Source organism: Trichechus manatus, unplaced genomic scaffold, assembly GCF_000243295.1.
Source record: "Trichechus manatus latirostris isolate Lorelei unplaced genomic scaffold, TriManLat1.0 scaffold00008, whole genome shotgun sequence".
NCBI lineage: Eukaryota > Metazoa > Chordata > Mammalia > Sirenia > Trichechidae > Trichechus > Trichechus manatus.
In genome coordinates, this window is record NW_004443944.1 from 5,918,318 (window position 1) to 5,934,194 (window position 15,877).

General features: G+C 47.8%; 1 protein-coding gene across 1 annotated transcript in view; it reads left to right on the plus strand.

Annotated features, from left to right (window-relative positions):
* The window catches only part of LOC101340788 (serine/threonine-protein phosphatase 4 regulatory subunit 1-like), a 105,204-nt gene extending 91,173 nt beyond the window's left edge, over nucleotides 1-14,031 (plus strand). Inside the window, exons 12-20 of the mRNA XM_023742687.1 lie at nucleotides 288-481; nucleotides 3,644-3,739; nucleotides 4,623-4,808; nucleotides 5,061-5,222; nucleotides 6,091-6,191; nucleotides 8,143-8,263; nucleotides 9,073-9,207; nucleotides 11,961-12,102; nucleotides 12,695-14,031. Of these exons, the coding sequence (XP_023598455.1) occupies nucleotides 288-481; nucleotides 3,644-3,739; nucleotides 4,623-4,808; nucleotides 5,061-5,222; nucleotides 6,091-6,191; nucleotides 8,143-8,263; nucleotides 9,073-9,207; nucleotides 11,961-12,102; nucleotides 12,695-12,852 (1,295 nt within the window). The 3' untranslated portion in view covers nucleotides 12,853-14,031. The remainder of the gene's footprint in view (nucleotides 1-287; nucleotides 482-3,643; nucleotides 3,740-4,622; nucleotides 4,809-5,060; nucleotides 5,223-6,090; nucleotides 6,192-8,142; nucleotides 8,264-9,072; nucleotides 9,208-11,960; nucleotides 12,103-12,694) is intronic.
* The last annotated feature ends 1,846 nt before the right edge of the window (nucleotides 14,032-15,877 follow it).

The following is a 15,877-nucleotide window of genomic DNA, read 5'->3' on the forward strand; positions in this document are numbered from 1 at the left end:
CAGGCGCAGACGTGTGGAGTGTGTGTGTGTGTGGCGCACCTGCACCCAGGCGCAGACGTGTGGAGTGTGTATGTGTGGCGCACCTGCACCCAGGCCCAGACGTGTGGAGTGTGTGTGTGTGGCACACCTGCACCCAGGCGCAGACATGTGGAGTGTGTGTCTGTGTGGCGCACCTGCATTATATGGCTTCACGTGCACTGTGCTGTTTTGAAGAAAGACTTCTCTGACGTGAACCCCCCAAACCAAATAAAAAGCTATTAAAATTCTGGAAACTTCCCTCCATCCAGCTCAAGTTCAGGTCTTATCAGCCGCACTGAGAGCCGCACAGCTTGACTCGGTGAGCGCGTCCCAGAGCAAACCGGCAGGAGATCTAAATGAAGTGTCTGCGGCGGACCCCCGCTCCGCCTCTGGAAGTCAGATGGAGCTGTCTGCCTCCTGTTCTCTGGACGCGCTGGGCACGGCCAGGATATTACAGAGCACAGTGAGTGTCTGCCCGATCCCTCAGCCACCGAGGATGTGACAGAAATCACAAAAGCTGCGCTTGCTTTTATTAACATATCCCGGCAGAGATGATAAATGGCAAATTTAATTTTATTCTTAAGGTCATGTTTTGGATAACTAGACAACCAATCAATCAGGTGATTGATAACCCTGATTCTCTTCCACAAAAACAAGGGTGGGGAGACCAAAAAGTGCCTTCCCTCTCCTCCAAAGGTGACGAGAACTGCTTTTAGGGGCATTAACCATAGAAATGCTCCATTTCACTGCTAGCAGGCATTCCCATCTCTAACGGTGGAGAGGGAGCTCGTGCAGTTCATAGAAGTTAAGGCTGACGGAGGTTTCATGATGGATCATCTCATTTGATGGAGCTCTTTAACACATGGCTGCTCTGGTAGCGATACCACATGTCTCTTCTCAGAGGAGAGGGTTTGAAAACCCAGCAGTGACTACCAACCAGCTCCCCATCTCTTACCCCGCAGCCTGGAGTCGGGCCCTGGGAGTCCCTGGCTCTGGGAGACCTGGGTCCTGGCAGCGGTTAAGGAGGGAGCCAGAGCATTGTTTTCTTACTTGGAGTCTCTCCAGAAGCCTCTAACGTGCTTGTGGTTGGAGGCTCCTGTGCCTTCCTAATTCCTACTAAGCTTCCACTTGGCCACTTTCAGCTAAGGCCTCTCACGGGGAGGGGGAGTAGGGGTTAAGAAGAAGACAAAACAAAACAAAAAAACTCACTGCCATCAAGTCGATTCCGACTCCTAGCGACCCCGTGTGACAGAGTAGAACTGCCCCATGGGGTTTCCAAGGCTGTCGTCTTGGCAGAAGCAGACCACCACATCTTTCTCCCGCAGAGCGGCTGGTGGGTTTGAACTGCCGGCCTTTTGGTTAGCACCTGAGCGCTTAACCACTGCACCACCAAGGCTCCTTGGGTTGCGAAGAGTGAATTACAATTAGAGTGGCATCTGTGATCCGAAAGCCCTCAGTTCCTCGGTCCCCTCACCTCAGCACCTGCCACGAGGGATAATGTCTTCAAACTTGAGGGTCTCTAGGGCCTCTAGCTGTTTCTCGATGCACAAAGTTTATAATTTTATTTTAGTGATTGGACTGACCTATCACCTTCCTTGCCCCCAGGCCTGCTCCAATAAAGCAGAGTAAAACAAAACACGTATTTCAAAAGCCCAAAGGTAAAATGTCTAAGAGCTCATTAAGATTGTCTTTGACTAATAAGAAATGTGGTGACACCCTGTGTTGCTTGTTTGTTTTGAAAACAATAGGCACGGGTACTCACGTTATTGTCCTTGTGAGCTGGAGTGGGAGTGTCCCACGTGTGAGATAGAAAGGCGTGGGTGCGTCTGCCGCCTTGAGGGATGTGGTAAACGTGTGGGCCTCTTTGTCATAAACGGATGTGAAACCAAAGAGCAGATTCTGCAGAGCTGCTCTTTTGAGTCCTGTGTCTTAAAGGGTGCGTTCGGTTGAGCCTTGGTGTCATGGCATGGGAAGTCTGGGCCCCTGAACTGGCCTGTTTGCCGCCAGGGCTCCAGTGGGGTCAGTCAGGACGCTCCCAGTTGCAAAAGAAGGGACAGGAAACAAACTTAAAGAGGCTTAAACACTGAGGAAAGTGTCCCCTCACATGGGAAGACAGGCAGAAGGGAGAGGTTGGCACCGTCCACCCTCCCCTCAGCCACCTCTAGTGAGTCAGCTTTGTCCTGACTGTTCCGTGTGGGCATGAAAACACCCAGTAGGAGAGGGACCATTTCTTCCCATTTGTCCCTCTGAGGAACAAGGAAAACCCGGGCCAGAAACACTTCACGGCCTCCTCCCAGGCCCCTTCCCACTCTGCCCCTACCTCCCCCGCTGGCCTCATGGGGTTAGCATGGTGGGCTGGGTACAGCGCATACTCCTGTGGGGAGGGTGAGTCACTGCCTGGAATCGGGATTCGGTCAGAGATGGGAGGCAAGGCTTGGGGGTGGTGCCACCATGGTGGGGATTTACTGGGGAAATGAACTCACAGTACCTTTTGGGGTTGCCATGACTTGTAGTGGCTTACTTATGCTTTAATTCAGCTCCTAGAATAAGTGCCATACATAACAGTTGCTCTGAAGACTTTGGAATAAAATTAATTCCTAAAAGGGGTAATAACGGATTCTAGTGGCACAGTTTATTAGTACATGTAAATTTATTAACTTGGAGGAATTGAGGTCTTAGGTCATCAGGCCAACATCTTTCCATTTTATCCCATGGTCTGTTAAAATAAACAGTGCATTTCAGTGAAATCCTTGGGAATTGACGGTTCTGGTAGCATGCCTTCGAGCAGACGAGGCAACTATTGGTATATTAATCGACTTTCCTGGATCCTATTGAGCTGATTTGTCAGAACCCATTAAGCTGGTAGACAGTATGACATTTCAAGTGCAAGTAGGAAATACATGTTATGGCTGAAGGAGAAGGTCAGGTCCATCCCAGTTAATGTTAATCAATGATCAGAGACCAATATGTCACCGTTGAATGTTCCCGCTCATTTTCATTGTTAACCTAACGCAAAGGTTCATCAGCCAATATTAGGAGTGTTTGTACATGTGAAAATCGAGAACAGTTTTTTAGGTAAATACTTTTTTCTCAGCTACATCTTTTCCCTCAAATTAAATGGGCTCCTCCCGCTGCGTCCCCTCTCCCTGGCCCAGTGCGGCTGCCACCTCTGATTTCCGGGAAAGGCCAGAGCTGCTGGCTCCAGCATTTCTGCAAGGCTCATCCTTCTAGAGTTGTCTGTGCCTTACACACGTGAGTGTTACCTGAGGGCATTGGTTAACCCTCAGAAACCGGCCCACTAAAGAACAGGACGTGCAGACCGAGTTGATGGTACTGACCAGCTCTCGCCTTCGTGCTTTCGTAAGGGCCTCAGCAGCCTTGAAATGGGAATGTGCAGTGTCTGTTTTCCTTGGCACTTACGTTAACTGGTCTATGCAGTATCCTATACAGCTGTGCAGATGGGGTTGTTAGCATCTGGAGAGATGCCATTGACTTCCTCCAGGGAAGCTCTGGTCTAGGTTTGCAGAAGTTGTTGCTGGCATTGAAAGAGGGCTCACTGAAGTGGGAGCAGTCAGCAGCCTCCTCTTATGCAGTAGGTTGGTAACATGCCCAGTTAACTCTGCAGGGTCCAGACGGAGACTGTGACGGGAGCAGCGACCCTGTGCAGGCTGAGCTGAGGCGCGACCCAACCCCACACGAGGAGAATAAATCTAAATTACAGGTTTGTGAGAATAGCATGCATGTTCCTTGAAAGAAAAGCGACTCAAAACATTCCATCTTCTGCAAGTTACATATAAGAATGGCTGCCAGAACCAAAGTACTTTTCTTCCATCAATATTAACTACATCTCTTAGTTTCTAATCTCAGCTGCTAGTATTACCTCTCAACTTAAAAAAAAGGGAATTCTAAAATGTGTGTTTAAAGTCCTCTGAACAATCTAGAATAATATTTTAACAAAGCAAATATGAGAAAAAAATCGGTGTCTATACATCAATATTTAGCATCTGTTAATGCAGGTTATTTACCCCTTTTTTGTCCAGAAAGTTTCTGGCAGCTTCATTTGCTAAGCTGTTGGACCCTGTTCTGGCTGGTGGATTTGGTTCTCGTGCCACATACGCCCTCTTGAATGCGCTGTAATTGTTGTATCCCATTGCCCTCACGGAAATAAACATCAGTGGGATGATGTTTTCTGAAGGCTGCGTCCCGTCATTGGGAAAACACAGTGATGATTCAGTTTAGGGTCTTGGGCCCTCTGTTCTTGGGGCAGTTATGAGAAAAGCGAAGACTATCTCCATCCTCAGGAGCTGTGTGTCTCTAGACTAACCAAACATTACTCTTTAAACTTTTTCCTATGCAATATCAAACATACTAATTCTAAAAAGTTGAGTGGTGGACATTGCTTTAACTTCAGTGCAAGTTGGGACCCCACCCCACCTCTCACCCCTGGGCACTAAGAAGCTCGTCCATCCACAGCCCTGTGGCTCTCGGAAGGCCTTCTTGGTGCCTCCACATTTCTGCTTGGTTGTTTTCACCTGGAACCTTCATGCTCCCGTTCTGACCTCTCACGCCAGCATGGTGGTTTGCCTTTCTCTCCCACTGCCCAGGACATCATCCCTCAGCCCCTACTCGACCAGTACGTGTCGATGACCGACCCAGCTCGCGCACAGACCGTGGACACCGACATAGCCAAGCACTGTGCATACAGCCTCCCCGGGGTGGCGCTCACCCTGGGCCGGCAGAACTGGCACTGCCTGAAAGACACCTACGAAACGCTGGCTTCCGACGTACAGGTAAAGCTGCTTGTTCAGTGGCACACCCTGTGTGGGGTGGGCTCCCTCATTGGGACGGAAAGGGAAGCTGCCCCAGGCTCACTGCTCTGTGCTTTTGTGGAGACGGGCATACTGACTGGTCTCGGATGAAATCAAGCCTCCTGTGGCCAACACTTGCCAGTGTTAGTTTAGCTCCAGAAATGCCATTTAAGATCTCGATAACACTGACCTCAGCTTGGTCTCTCTGATTGTCTGTCTGCCGCATGCTGATAGTGGACAGTGCGTCGGACCCTCGCCTTCTCCATTCATGAGCTGGCTGTGATTCTTGGGGACCAGTTGACGGCAGCCGACTTGGTGCCCATCTTCAACGGCTTCTTAAAGGACCTGGATGAAGTGCGCATTGGGGTCCTTAAACACCTGTACGATTTTCTAAAGGTAGGAAGGAGCAGGAAAGGCAAAACACAAATCTCTTCTCCACCCACATTTTTAAAACCCCGGATATGTAAGGTGTCGATGAAAAAAAAAAAGCAGCGTCTCGGTTTCTTCATTGAAACATCCATCCCAAATCTTAAACTCTTACTCTTCCCCACAGTGAAGGGTGAATATTTTTATGTCTTTCCTGCTAATCTTCCTCTTTGAGAGTTTTAATTCTGGGGAGGATGCTAGATAGATAACCTCGCATGCTCTGTGATAAAGGAGAAACTGAGGCCTAGGATAATGACATGATGTGCCCGGAGGTCACCCAGGGACAAGCCGCAGCCGAAATCCAATCTCAGTCCCTCTGCAAGACGCTGCTGCTTCTCTTGTTTCTTTTTTTTTTCTTTCTTCCTTCTAAAAGAACGATGAGTTTAAAAATAAGAGTTTAAAAATGACCTAGAGAAACTAATTAGTTGCATCCACGCCAGCCAGAGCTGCCCTTGAGGGACTCGGGTGTGTGGCCGCACTGGTCCGGGCTTCATCCCCAATGCAGAGGAACAATCTGGGAAGCAGCTGCTGCCTGTGACACAGCAGGATTTCTGAGCACACACATGCTTGTTTTATTTAGGTAGGAAATTATGAAGACGGGGTCCTAGGGGCATTGAGAAATTCAGAAGCACATGTGCTGGCCAGGGTAAAGGTCGGAAGCATTCATCTAACGCTGTGTTGATTCACAGCCACGCCAGTGACAGGCGACGAGGTCCTAGAAAATGCAGAGTCCCTGCTGGTGACCAGCGTCTCATCAGAAATGCAGTTAACAGTGGGTGGTTGTGGGTATCTTGAGGGAGTCCATATGCTTATTTACATACACCTGTTTTTCAAACAGTTGCTTCACACAGACAAGAGGAGAGAATATCTTTATCAGCTTCAAGAATTTGTAGTGACTGATAACAGCAGGAATTGGAGGTTTCGATATGAACTAGCAGAGTAAGTAGACCCTGTCAGGCGACAGAAGGCAAATGAGATGGAATGATTCTTCATTTTCCTACCTAATAATTGATTTCTAAACTAGCAGTGATAGTGTTCTTTTGGATAAAGAGATTACGCCTTTATTTAGGGATAAACTGAATTCCAAACTCAAGTAACAAATACCACGGTCTCCGGGGAGACACTCATTTTCAGACGAAGACAGGGCTAGAGTCACTTTTGAATCAGAGTGTTCTGCTGTTCTAGAAGGCAATTTATTTGAACCGAATAAAAGATGAATCACCTGCTCTTCAATATTTTCCTATTAATCAGAGCAGCTTTTGCCGGAGCTTTCTTGAACATTCTGAGTGCAATCCTTTCTGAAGGGTACAGCGTGGTCTGTCTGCTTCAGCTCCTAAAGAAAATCACGCTAGCGTGAGCAGTATGAAAAGGTCTGACCCAGCTCAGAGAATTATTAAATAAAAATGTTCCCCAAGGTGGCTCCTATCTGTACATCGTTTTGTGTGTGAAGGAGTTATTTAATTCCATGTTGTGCCGGCAAAAAGGAGATGTTAAAGGTTTCACGGCTCTTAAAAGAGTGAAAAAAACATCACGTAACTGATTCTCCTCCCTGAGGTGTACAGGGTGCTCGCTGGGGCGCTGCGTGCATTTGCTTGTGGTGGTGGCGGTTTGGGTTTGCGTGCTCACTGGGTGGAGATGCATTCCGGGCTGTTTTTCCTGCACGTCTCTCTCCTCTCTCACACGAACGTCTGCCCCGCAGAAATTCATCAGGCTTTTGCAGCTACTCAGGATGTGATTTGGCCGATGCCAGGGGCAAACAAAGATTTTCTCTTTGCGGTGATCTTTAATCATTATGCTTAATCTGAGAGATTGAGGTTTTAGTCATTATGCCGTGTTCCCAGCTCAGTGTTCTAGAAGAAGAGAGAACAACAGGCCCGCGTTTTCCACGAAAGCATCGCGCCCTCTAGCGGAGGCGTGCGGGAGCGCGGGCGAGGCGCCTGCGGGGCCGGCGGCCTGCCTGCTGGTGAGGCCGGGAACGGCGCCCATCCCCGCGTTATCTCGGAGGCGCCCTATCTCCCATCTCTGCCTGGTTATTGAAGCCAGAGCCGCAGATACGAATTCCGTGTTCCCGTGCCCACGATATTGGTATCATTTTTCTGAAAACAGTGCTTTTTGATATGAGAGCAGCCACCAGCACTCCTGGCATCAGGTTCTAACTTCCTCCCGATAGCTTGTTCATTTCCTTTAGTGGCCTGTGTGGAAATAATGCCATTTATTTTCCTCTCCTTCTCCCCCGGCCCCATTTAGCAAACAGAGACAGCCGCGGAGGTAGGTGGCCTCACCCAGCTAGCTTATGAATTTTTTTTTTTTGTTTCATTTTTTCTTTTGGAGTCAAGAGCAGATGGCTCCATTGCTCTGGGTGGACTTTGCTAGGTTTCAGGAGACCCCAGTGCAGGCCCTGAGCAGGCAAGCCGAAGCAGAAAATGTCATCTGCAGTTGCAGGAACACCGAGGGGCCGTGGAAGAAATCTCATCTGAGTTTTCCCTCCATCAGCCGATCTTTGGGAGCTTCAGCCTCCTGGCTATTTTTATGTTATCTGATTCTACAAAGTTTTATGTGCTTTCAAGATGATAACCTAACATTGAAATATTAAGTCCGTCTTCATAAATGTCTCAGCCTCTGTTTTAGAAAGTTTAATTTATTTCCTTTCTTTGATTTTTTTTTTTTTTTTTTTTTTTGGTGAGGGAGAATTAAGATTTCTTTTCTCCCACACTTCTCGGCATGTACATCTCAGGGAGCTCTCTGCTCTTGTATTTTTCCATTGATAGCCTTGCCTGGCCCCGCTGCTATCCTCTTCCGGCCAGGTTGTTTTGATCTGTAAGAGGAAATGAGAGGATGAGAAATTCACAAGCTGTTTGTTGTTGTTGTTGATTTCTGTTTTCCCTTTCAGACAGCTGATTCTGATTTTGGAACTCTATAGTCCCCATGATGTGTATGATTACCTAGTGCATATTGCCTTAAAGCTGTGTGCAGATCAAGTTTCTGAAGTTCGGTGGATCTCCTTCAAACTAGTAAGGAATCAAGGCTTTTTTCTCTTTGTGGTTTTTGCAAACAGAAATGCTTACCTATCTTCCATTTTAATTCCTTTATTTTTTCTGGGCTTAGTTTGGCAGCTTTACCTATGAGACCAGCTTTTAAATTTTGAAATGAGGAACTATATTATAGTTGTATTAATTTGAAAAATAGCTTTTTGGTTAAGTTGTATGCTTCAGTGATGGAAATTACAGATAAATCGCTCTCTGTATGAAACCATATAAATACTGGCTTAGTGTCTCTTTTAAATATGGGCTGGGTTTGCTGTACAGCAGGTTTTTGTAGAAAAGTATTTAGTAAGGAAAGACTGCAGCATAGAGAAGCTGATTCTGTTTTATGTGGGCTTATCCCAGCTGAATATGGACAAAAAATAATCCCATTTGAAAACACTCATTTGCCAGGGTACTCTGATGGTATTAGAATTGTATAAAAATGACATGCTCTGAAAGTTGATGATTCAGTTATTATGCAAGAGGACAGGCTCTAACATTTGGAACCTTAAGATTAATCATGTATTTTTCTCGCATCAGTTCCTTTATAAATTTCATTTTTGTGAAGGGTTCTATGCATGTGAGTGTGTGTATGTGTGTGGCCGTATACTTCCGCATCTTTTTTCTCTGTGTTCTAATGATTACCGTGACAAAAATTCTCTTCTCTCATGCTTATAAATTCATTTTCAAGGAGGAGGGGTGCGTGAAAATGTCTCGTTTCCACGCGGAGTGGTTGTTCATAATTCAGACAGATGGCAGGCCGCGTTTTACCCTTGCTCTCCTGACGTTTTTCACAGGCTGTCGCAATTCTGCGCAAGTTCTACTCCAACAGCGAAAGTGCCTTGGGGTTAAACTTCATCAGCGAGCTCATCATAAGGTTCCGGCACTGCCCTAAGTGGGTTGGAAGGCAAGCTTTCGCTTTCATCTGTCAGGTTAGCATGTCCCTTGGTGTCCATCTGCCACGTGCTGACATCAGGTTCACCAGAGAGAGAATCCCAACCCTTGGGCACTAGCCGGGAACGGGGGACCAGTGGGCCCACCCTCCTTATCTTACTGAGATTGTGACCCACCCAGCGAGCTGAAGGGACTTAACCAGGGTTGCCCAGCTGGTACAGCCACCCATTCCACAGCAGTGATTGAGCACCTACTGTGTGCAGATGGACTCTGGGTGCTGGAGAATGAGAGGGGACAAGGCCCTGCTCTTCCAACATCTTCTGCTGGTCGGGGGAGGGCCCGTCCAGGGCCATGTCTCTCACTGCCCCTCACCTTAGTCAGCTGCCTTGGAGGGAGGGGGTGGGGGTGAAGGACAGAGCAGTCACTTCAGGCAGCGGGGACTTAACCTCTGTAAACATGTGGAATGGCGGGTTTCGGACAAGTGGTTTATAGCTGTGCTGAAGGAAGTGAGGAGTTGATGGGGCCTGCCCAGCAGCCTCCCCTCTGTCTGGGGACAGAGGCAGCGATGGTGGCCGTCACTTCTTCAACGCCTCCTGTGTGCCGGGAATCCTCTCAGGCATGGCCCCCTCCACACTAAGAGTCACCGTGTGTCGAGCATGGCGCACCCACTCACCTTTAGACCAGCTTTTGTCACAGGAAGCATTTGAAGCCCAGAGAGGCTGAGTGCTGTGCTCTAGATCACACAGGGAATAGAAAGCCGTGATTCTTTTTCCTGGTGAAGTGTTATGTTTAACGTTTTAACTTTTTACCGAGCACATTTTCGAGCATGTATGAGAGTAGAGGGGACAGTAAAATGAGTCTCTGTGACGCCATCTCCTAGCTTTGCCCGCTGTCCGGTGGCGCGGAGGTGGACTGACCTGACCTCAGGCCCCAAAGCCCGCTTCCTCTCCCGCCCAGCCACCCCCACAGAGGACTCGCCACCGCCTCCTGGTGGGCCCGAGGGGCATCACAGGGGTCATTTGGCGTCCACTTGGAGAAGGGCAGCGGAGTGATACCTCGGTCCCCGACCCCAGGCCTGACGCCGCAGGCGTCAGTGAGGAAAAAGTCAGCGCTCCACATCGTTGCGGGGAGGCAGTACATGAAATAATGTTCGCTTTTACTGAACCCGAGATTTAGAAAACCCACAATAAAACAAGCAAAAGACATCAACTAATTTTGTTCAAGAAAAATAAATGTTTTTTTTTTTTTTTTTGCTTTCACTAATTAATTATTAAAGATTTAGAAGACCTAGGCTAACACAAACAAAAGGAAGTGGTATCCGTCAGGGGTACCTTTGAAGGGCCCCGTTAATTGTTATTTAAATGTAGCTCCAGGGAGGGGCCCTCACCTGGACGGGAAGAGAGCAGACGCCCGCCCGCCCCGCGGCAGTCACCGCACTGGCTTGAAACCCGACTCCATGGCTTCCCGCCGTGAGTGGCCGGGGGCACCGTGGTCTCTGCCCTGCATTTCATTATCCAGGTGCTCGGTGGGGGTGACGGTGCGCACACCTGCCTGGCAGTGCTGCCCCAGGCTGTAATGGGAAGGCACACCTGAGCTCCCAGCCCCGTGCCTGCCAGCGTGCCCGCCGCTGCAGCGCAGGTCACCCTTCCGCGGAGAGGCCCACGGGACGGAGAAGCCGCACAGCTGGAGTCAGCCTGCCAGCGCTGTTGGTCGGGAGGCTTCTGGGTGGCACTAACACGTTGGGCTACAATTTTCTCACCTGTAAAACCGGGCTCCGTTCTCTGCGGTTGAGGGTGAGAATTCAGTGAGATGACCTAGGAAAACTGTGAGCAGAGAAGCGTCGTGCGGGTGCTGGGGGCTCTCGGCAGGAGCGGGACAGAGTAGCTGCTTACTAAGGGCTCGGCTCTGGGTTGCCCCTTACCTCCTTGCCATCGAGTCGATTCCGACTCATAGTGACCCCACGTGTGACAGAGTAGAACTGCCCCGTCGGGTTTCCAAGGCTGCCGTCTTTATGGAAGCAGACTGCCACAGCTTTCTAATACTGAGTGGCTGGTGGGTTTGAACCACCAGCCTCTAGGTTAGCAGCTGAGTGCTTAACCACTGCGCCACCAGGCCTCCTCAGGGCTCTGGACAAGGCTCTGAGATCTGGGTGGCAGGGCCCCACCCTCAGAGCCCAGGTCACAGAGGTCCCGGCTCTTCCCTCCCTGGCGAGTGCTTTACATAAATGACCTGCCATCCTCACAGAATCCCCATTGTGCAGATGAGGAAACTGAGGCTCCAAGGGCTAAACTGCTTCCCCAAGCAACCAAGTTAGGCTTTGAACCTAAACCTGTCTGGTGCCAAAGATTCTGCTTTCTCCACTGAGGGTTAGCCACGTGTAACCCAGTGCTTGGAAAGGAATTGTAATGATTCCCTGACCAAATGCAGTTGTTGAGATTTTTAAATTCACACACACACACACCCCTCTCAAACCTAGAGATTCTGAAATTACTTCTTTGGAATTACACAAGCGTACATTTTTTAGAAGGAGCCCTGGTGGTGCAACAGCTAAGTGCTCTGCTGCTAACCGAAAGATTGGCGGTTCGAACCTACCCATTGGTTATGCGGGAGAAAGTCCTGGAGATCTGCTCCGGTAAAGATTACAGCCAAGAAAACCCTATGGGGCAGCTCTCCCCCGTCACACGGGGTCACTGTGAGTCAGAATCGACTCCATGGCACCCAATAACAGCAACGTTTTTAGAACAACCGTGCCAATCCCTACCGAAAACGTTGACTCTGACTTTCCTCCCAGGCGGTGGTGAGTGCCGAGTGCATCCCTGTGGATCAGTTTGTGGAACACTTACTCCCCAGCCTCCTCAGCCTGGCATCGGACCCTGTGCCAAACGTACGGGTTTTGCTAGCCAAAGCTCTCAGGCAGACACTGTTGGAAAAGGGTACGTGGGCTTGTTCCTGAACTCACCCATTTTAAACCTTACCTTTTGTTAAGGCAGCAACTAGGAGGTCTCGAACTTCAGCCTTAACTACTGTTAGGTTTTAATGGTATCGTTTTGTAGTCAACAAAAAAGCATTTACAGCCCAAACTAGTCAGTAATTTTAAACCTGAACAGGACTTAATGGAAGATTGGTTTCCCTTAACTAGTTCATATCTGCACCACGTATACAGGAAAACACCTTCAATCTGCCCTAGAAATCCATTTCCTGTCACTCCACCCCCACCCTGCCAGCAACCCTTCTCTTAGATTCCACATATTGCCGGTTCTTTGGGATTAGAGGGGAGAAAAAATAATGTTAAACTTTTTTAGTTCCTGTAATTTTTAAGATATGCACACTTGGGAGTCCATCTTTAAAGTTTAAGAAATACTCCTGCATTAGAGCAATGTTATCATTTTAGAGGACTTGGACACATAATTATTCTGGGAAAAATGATTTTTTTTGCCCTGAGATGTGGTTTAAAGAAAAAAGCAAGAGCATGTTTTGGAGCACAGTTCATGGCCCACGTGACTCAAGCACATGTGTTCTGTTCAGCATATTTTAGAAATGCCGGTAACCCTCATCTTGAAGTCGTGGAAGAGACTGTCTCAGCCCTGCAGTCAGACCGGGACCAAGACGTTTCCTTTTTTGCCACCCTCGAACCAAAGCGGCTGAATATTATGGACACCGCTGTGCTGGAAAAACGGGACTAGCTACTCTGGCCAACCACAATCTGGTCGTTTCATGCCGGGCACATACTGCTTCGTAACTTCAAGGGAACTAATGATTGCATCGTACCTGCTGAGAGAGAAGGATTTCTTAAACTTTCTAACAAGCACTCACATGGCCCCTTTTGCTCCCGTCTGCAGCCCCAAGGGGTGACCCAGGGATCCTGGGCCTGCTCTGGGCTCCCCCTCCCCGAAAGCCTGATCAGTAGTAGTCTGGGAAAGTTTGCAGAACCAGGTGGCTCAGCGTGGGGGGAACTGTAGGCCATCAGATGGTCTGCTAGCGATTGCCCTCCTCTGTGACATACAATTTTATTTAAAGCCCTCCCCCCTCAATAAAGTGGTTTATTATAAGCTTTAAAGTCCTTCACAGACTTCCATATTCGGCTTCCCTATAAAATATGGTTTATGGTGTTATCTTTTATCTTTAACTGGAATACTGTACATATGTAAATAACTCTCGACAGGAAGAAATATATTAATGTAACATTTACCCTCCTATCAGTGAACAGAACAAATACATCATTTAAATTTATGTTCCACTTGGAGTTGCTGCAAATATAGCCCAATTTGTTTGTTTTGAAAAATGTGAGTTTTAAAAAAATCTACTAAAGAACGATTTATGGCAGTCTTTCTGATATTGTACTTTGATTATGAACTGTATGTACTCGGAACTTTTCCTCAAGCACGCACCCTCTTCCCTTCTTCAGGGACGGTGTCCATAAATATATGTATTCGCTCTTGATAGAGGCTTAAAGTTAAAAGATTTTTCACTTTTATATGGATAAATTATCATACCTTTAAGAGGGAAATTGATAAATTGAAATGCATGGCTACTGACTTTATATCTCATGCTTTAGAATCTTCACAAAAATAGGAAACCATAGTTCTCATCAGTCCATATACTTGTTCCACAAACACCAGTGGTTTTGGATGTTAAATTAGGATACTCTTCAAATTGACTTAAGTGCACGGAACTTATTTCATGCTTTTAAATTTTAGACTAAGAGAAAGATGCTCTAGAATTTAAACAGGTTTGTCATTAATTAACACTTCAAGATTCTGTAAACATTTGGTTGATTTCTGCATACATGTATGCTCATGTTACTTTTCTTATTTCTGTTTCCATGTTCTAAAGGCAGGGATAAGGGAAGGAAAGAGGAGCGATCCATTTGGGGTCATAGAGCTAGCTGCAGAGGGCATGGAAGCTGATTCCATTCTGCCCTTCAATTTTTTTTTTTTTTTTGCCTTGTCTTTTCTTTCTTATTTATTGTTATAATATTTCTGAAGCTATATAGTGAACTTCCTGGCAAACAGGATGTTAGTACCCCTCCCCAAATTCCATGGAGCTGATCCTTTAAAAAGAGAGGAAGGGATCTGTACTGCGCCCAGGAAAATGAGGTCCATGGCTGAGAATTTCAAATTGTAGCCCAGGGTAGCAAAGAGTGAGTTAATAAATTGGAGGCTATCTATTAAAAAAAAGAAGAAGAAAATTAATCCATCTTGTATTCAGTATTTGCCTACGGTGAATAGACGGGAGATATTGTCTTGCTTTGGTAACAAGCAGTTTTAATTTTTTTCATTGCCTGGAAATGGAGATTGTCGTTTTGTTAAAATCTGTTGATCTAGCAGCAAATAGAATTATTCAACTGGAATCTTGTATTCTGTGCAGAGCTTAATTTTCCAATAAGAAAAAAAAAAATAGCTTCAGTTTGTATTGTGTGTAGAATTTACACACTGAATCACAACGTGCTCTTAGAGTTGTAGCAAAAACAAGACTGGTAAATAACCCCAAATTCCAGCTTATGCGTTAACATTTTTCTCTAACTTAATATGAATGTCTCTCCAATGGAAAGATTTTTTTATGACTAACTTCTCTACAAAAAAGCCTTTTTTTAAAGCTTACATTTTATTCTTTTTTGTAACACCTGAGATTTTTAGAGATTGTTCCGCCCCACCCCACCCCCATCAGTTTATCGTTTGTGTGGCGTTTTCCATCCTCGTAGGGACGGGTTTTGCGTGTTTGTTGTTCGACCATCCGTGTAAGCTTCCTGTTTACTTGAACTCTCGCCCTCCTGTGGGTGAAAGAACGGAAAAGTCCAAATGCGTTTCTCACCCACAGAGCTGCTGGAAAAGTATCTTAACAATAGGACAGTCGCCGCGTTTCCCTGAATGGACAATTTCCCCCTTGTTCAGAGTTTCTGTCAGCACTTTTCTCACTCCGAACGTGCAAGAGCATTTTAAAACAGTTCTCCACTTTGACGTGGTATCTCCCTGCCTCGGGGTGGCCGCGGTGTCGGGTTTTCACGCCGCCTGCTACCCGGATCTGCTGGAGCAAGGCGTGTTTCTGCAGTGTTGGTTTTTTCATTCATGCTAGAAATACGATTTTTAAGCATGACTAAAGACTGCACTTTACAACTCCCTTATAGACGATCCGTGCGATGATTTAGAGCGTTATTCATGCATCGCTCCTGTAGGTGGTTTGCTCCGAATTATGCAAAGATTGTATTTTAAACAGACAGGGAGAAAAGATAGCATTTTCCTAACAGCGGCAAGAATTGTCCGTCCGTTTTCCCGGCTCAAGAAAACTGACACTCGCAGCAGTGTGGAAACTGCGAGAAGGAGTTGGGGACGCGCGCGCTCGGCCCGCGCAGGGGCGCCGGGATGCAGCCGGGTCGGCCCGGGTCGTCGGAGCGCGGCCTCTCGGCGACCGTTCTCTGTATTTATCTCAATAAATCTCCCGGTTGTTTTGTGACGCGCCCGTGCCCTCTGCCATTTTTCTAGCGCCGGCTCCAGTGTCCGCGGGAAAGTGCGCCCCCAGTCATTGCAGGGCGGCCCCAGGGACGCGTTGGCGCCCGGGCGCTGGGCGTTAAGGGGCTGCTGGACCTTGAGAGCCGTCTGTCCGTTTGCCCATACGGCTCGTGGGCCTCGCCATGCCTCCCGGTGGGGGCGGCTGGGCTGGGCCGGGGTCGGAGGCCCGTCGGGCGGGGACGCGCCGGCGGGGCGCCGATGA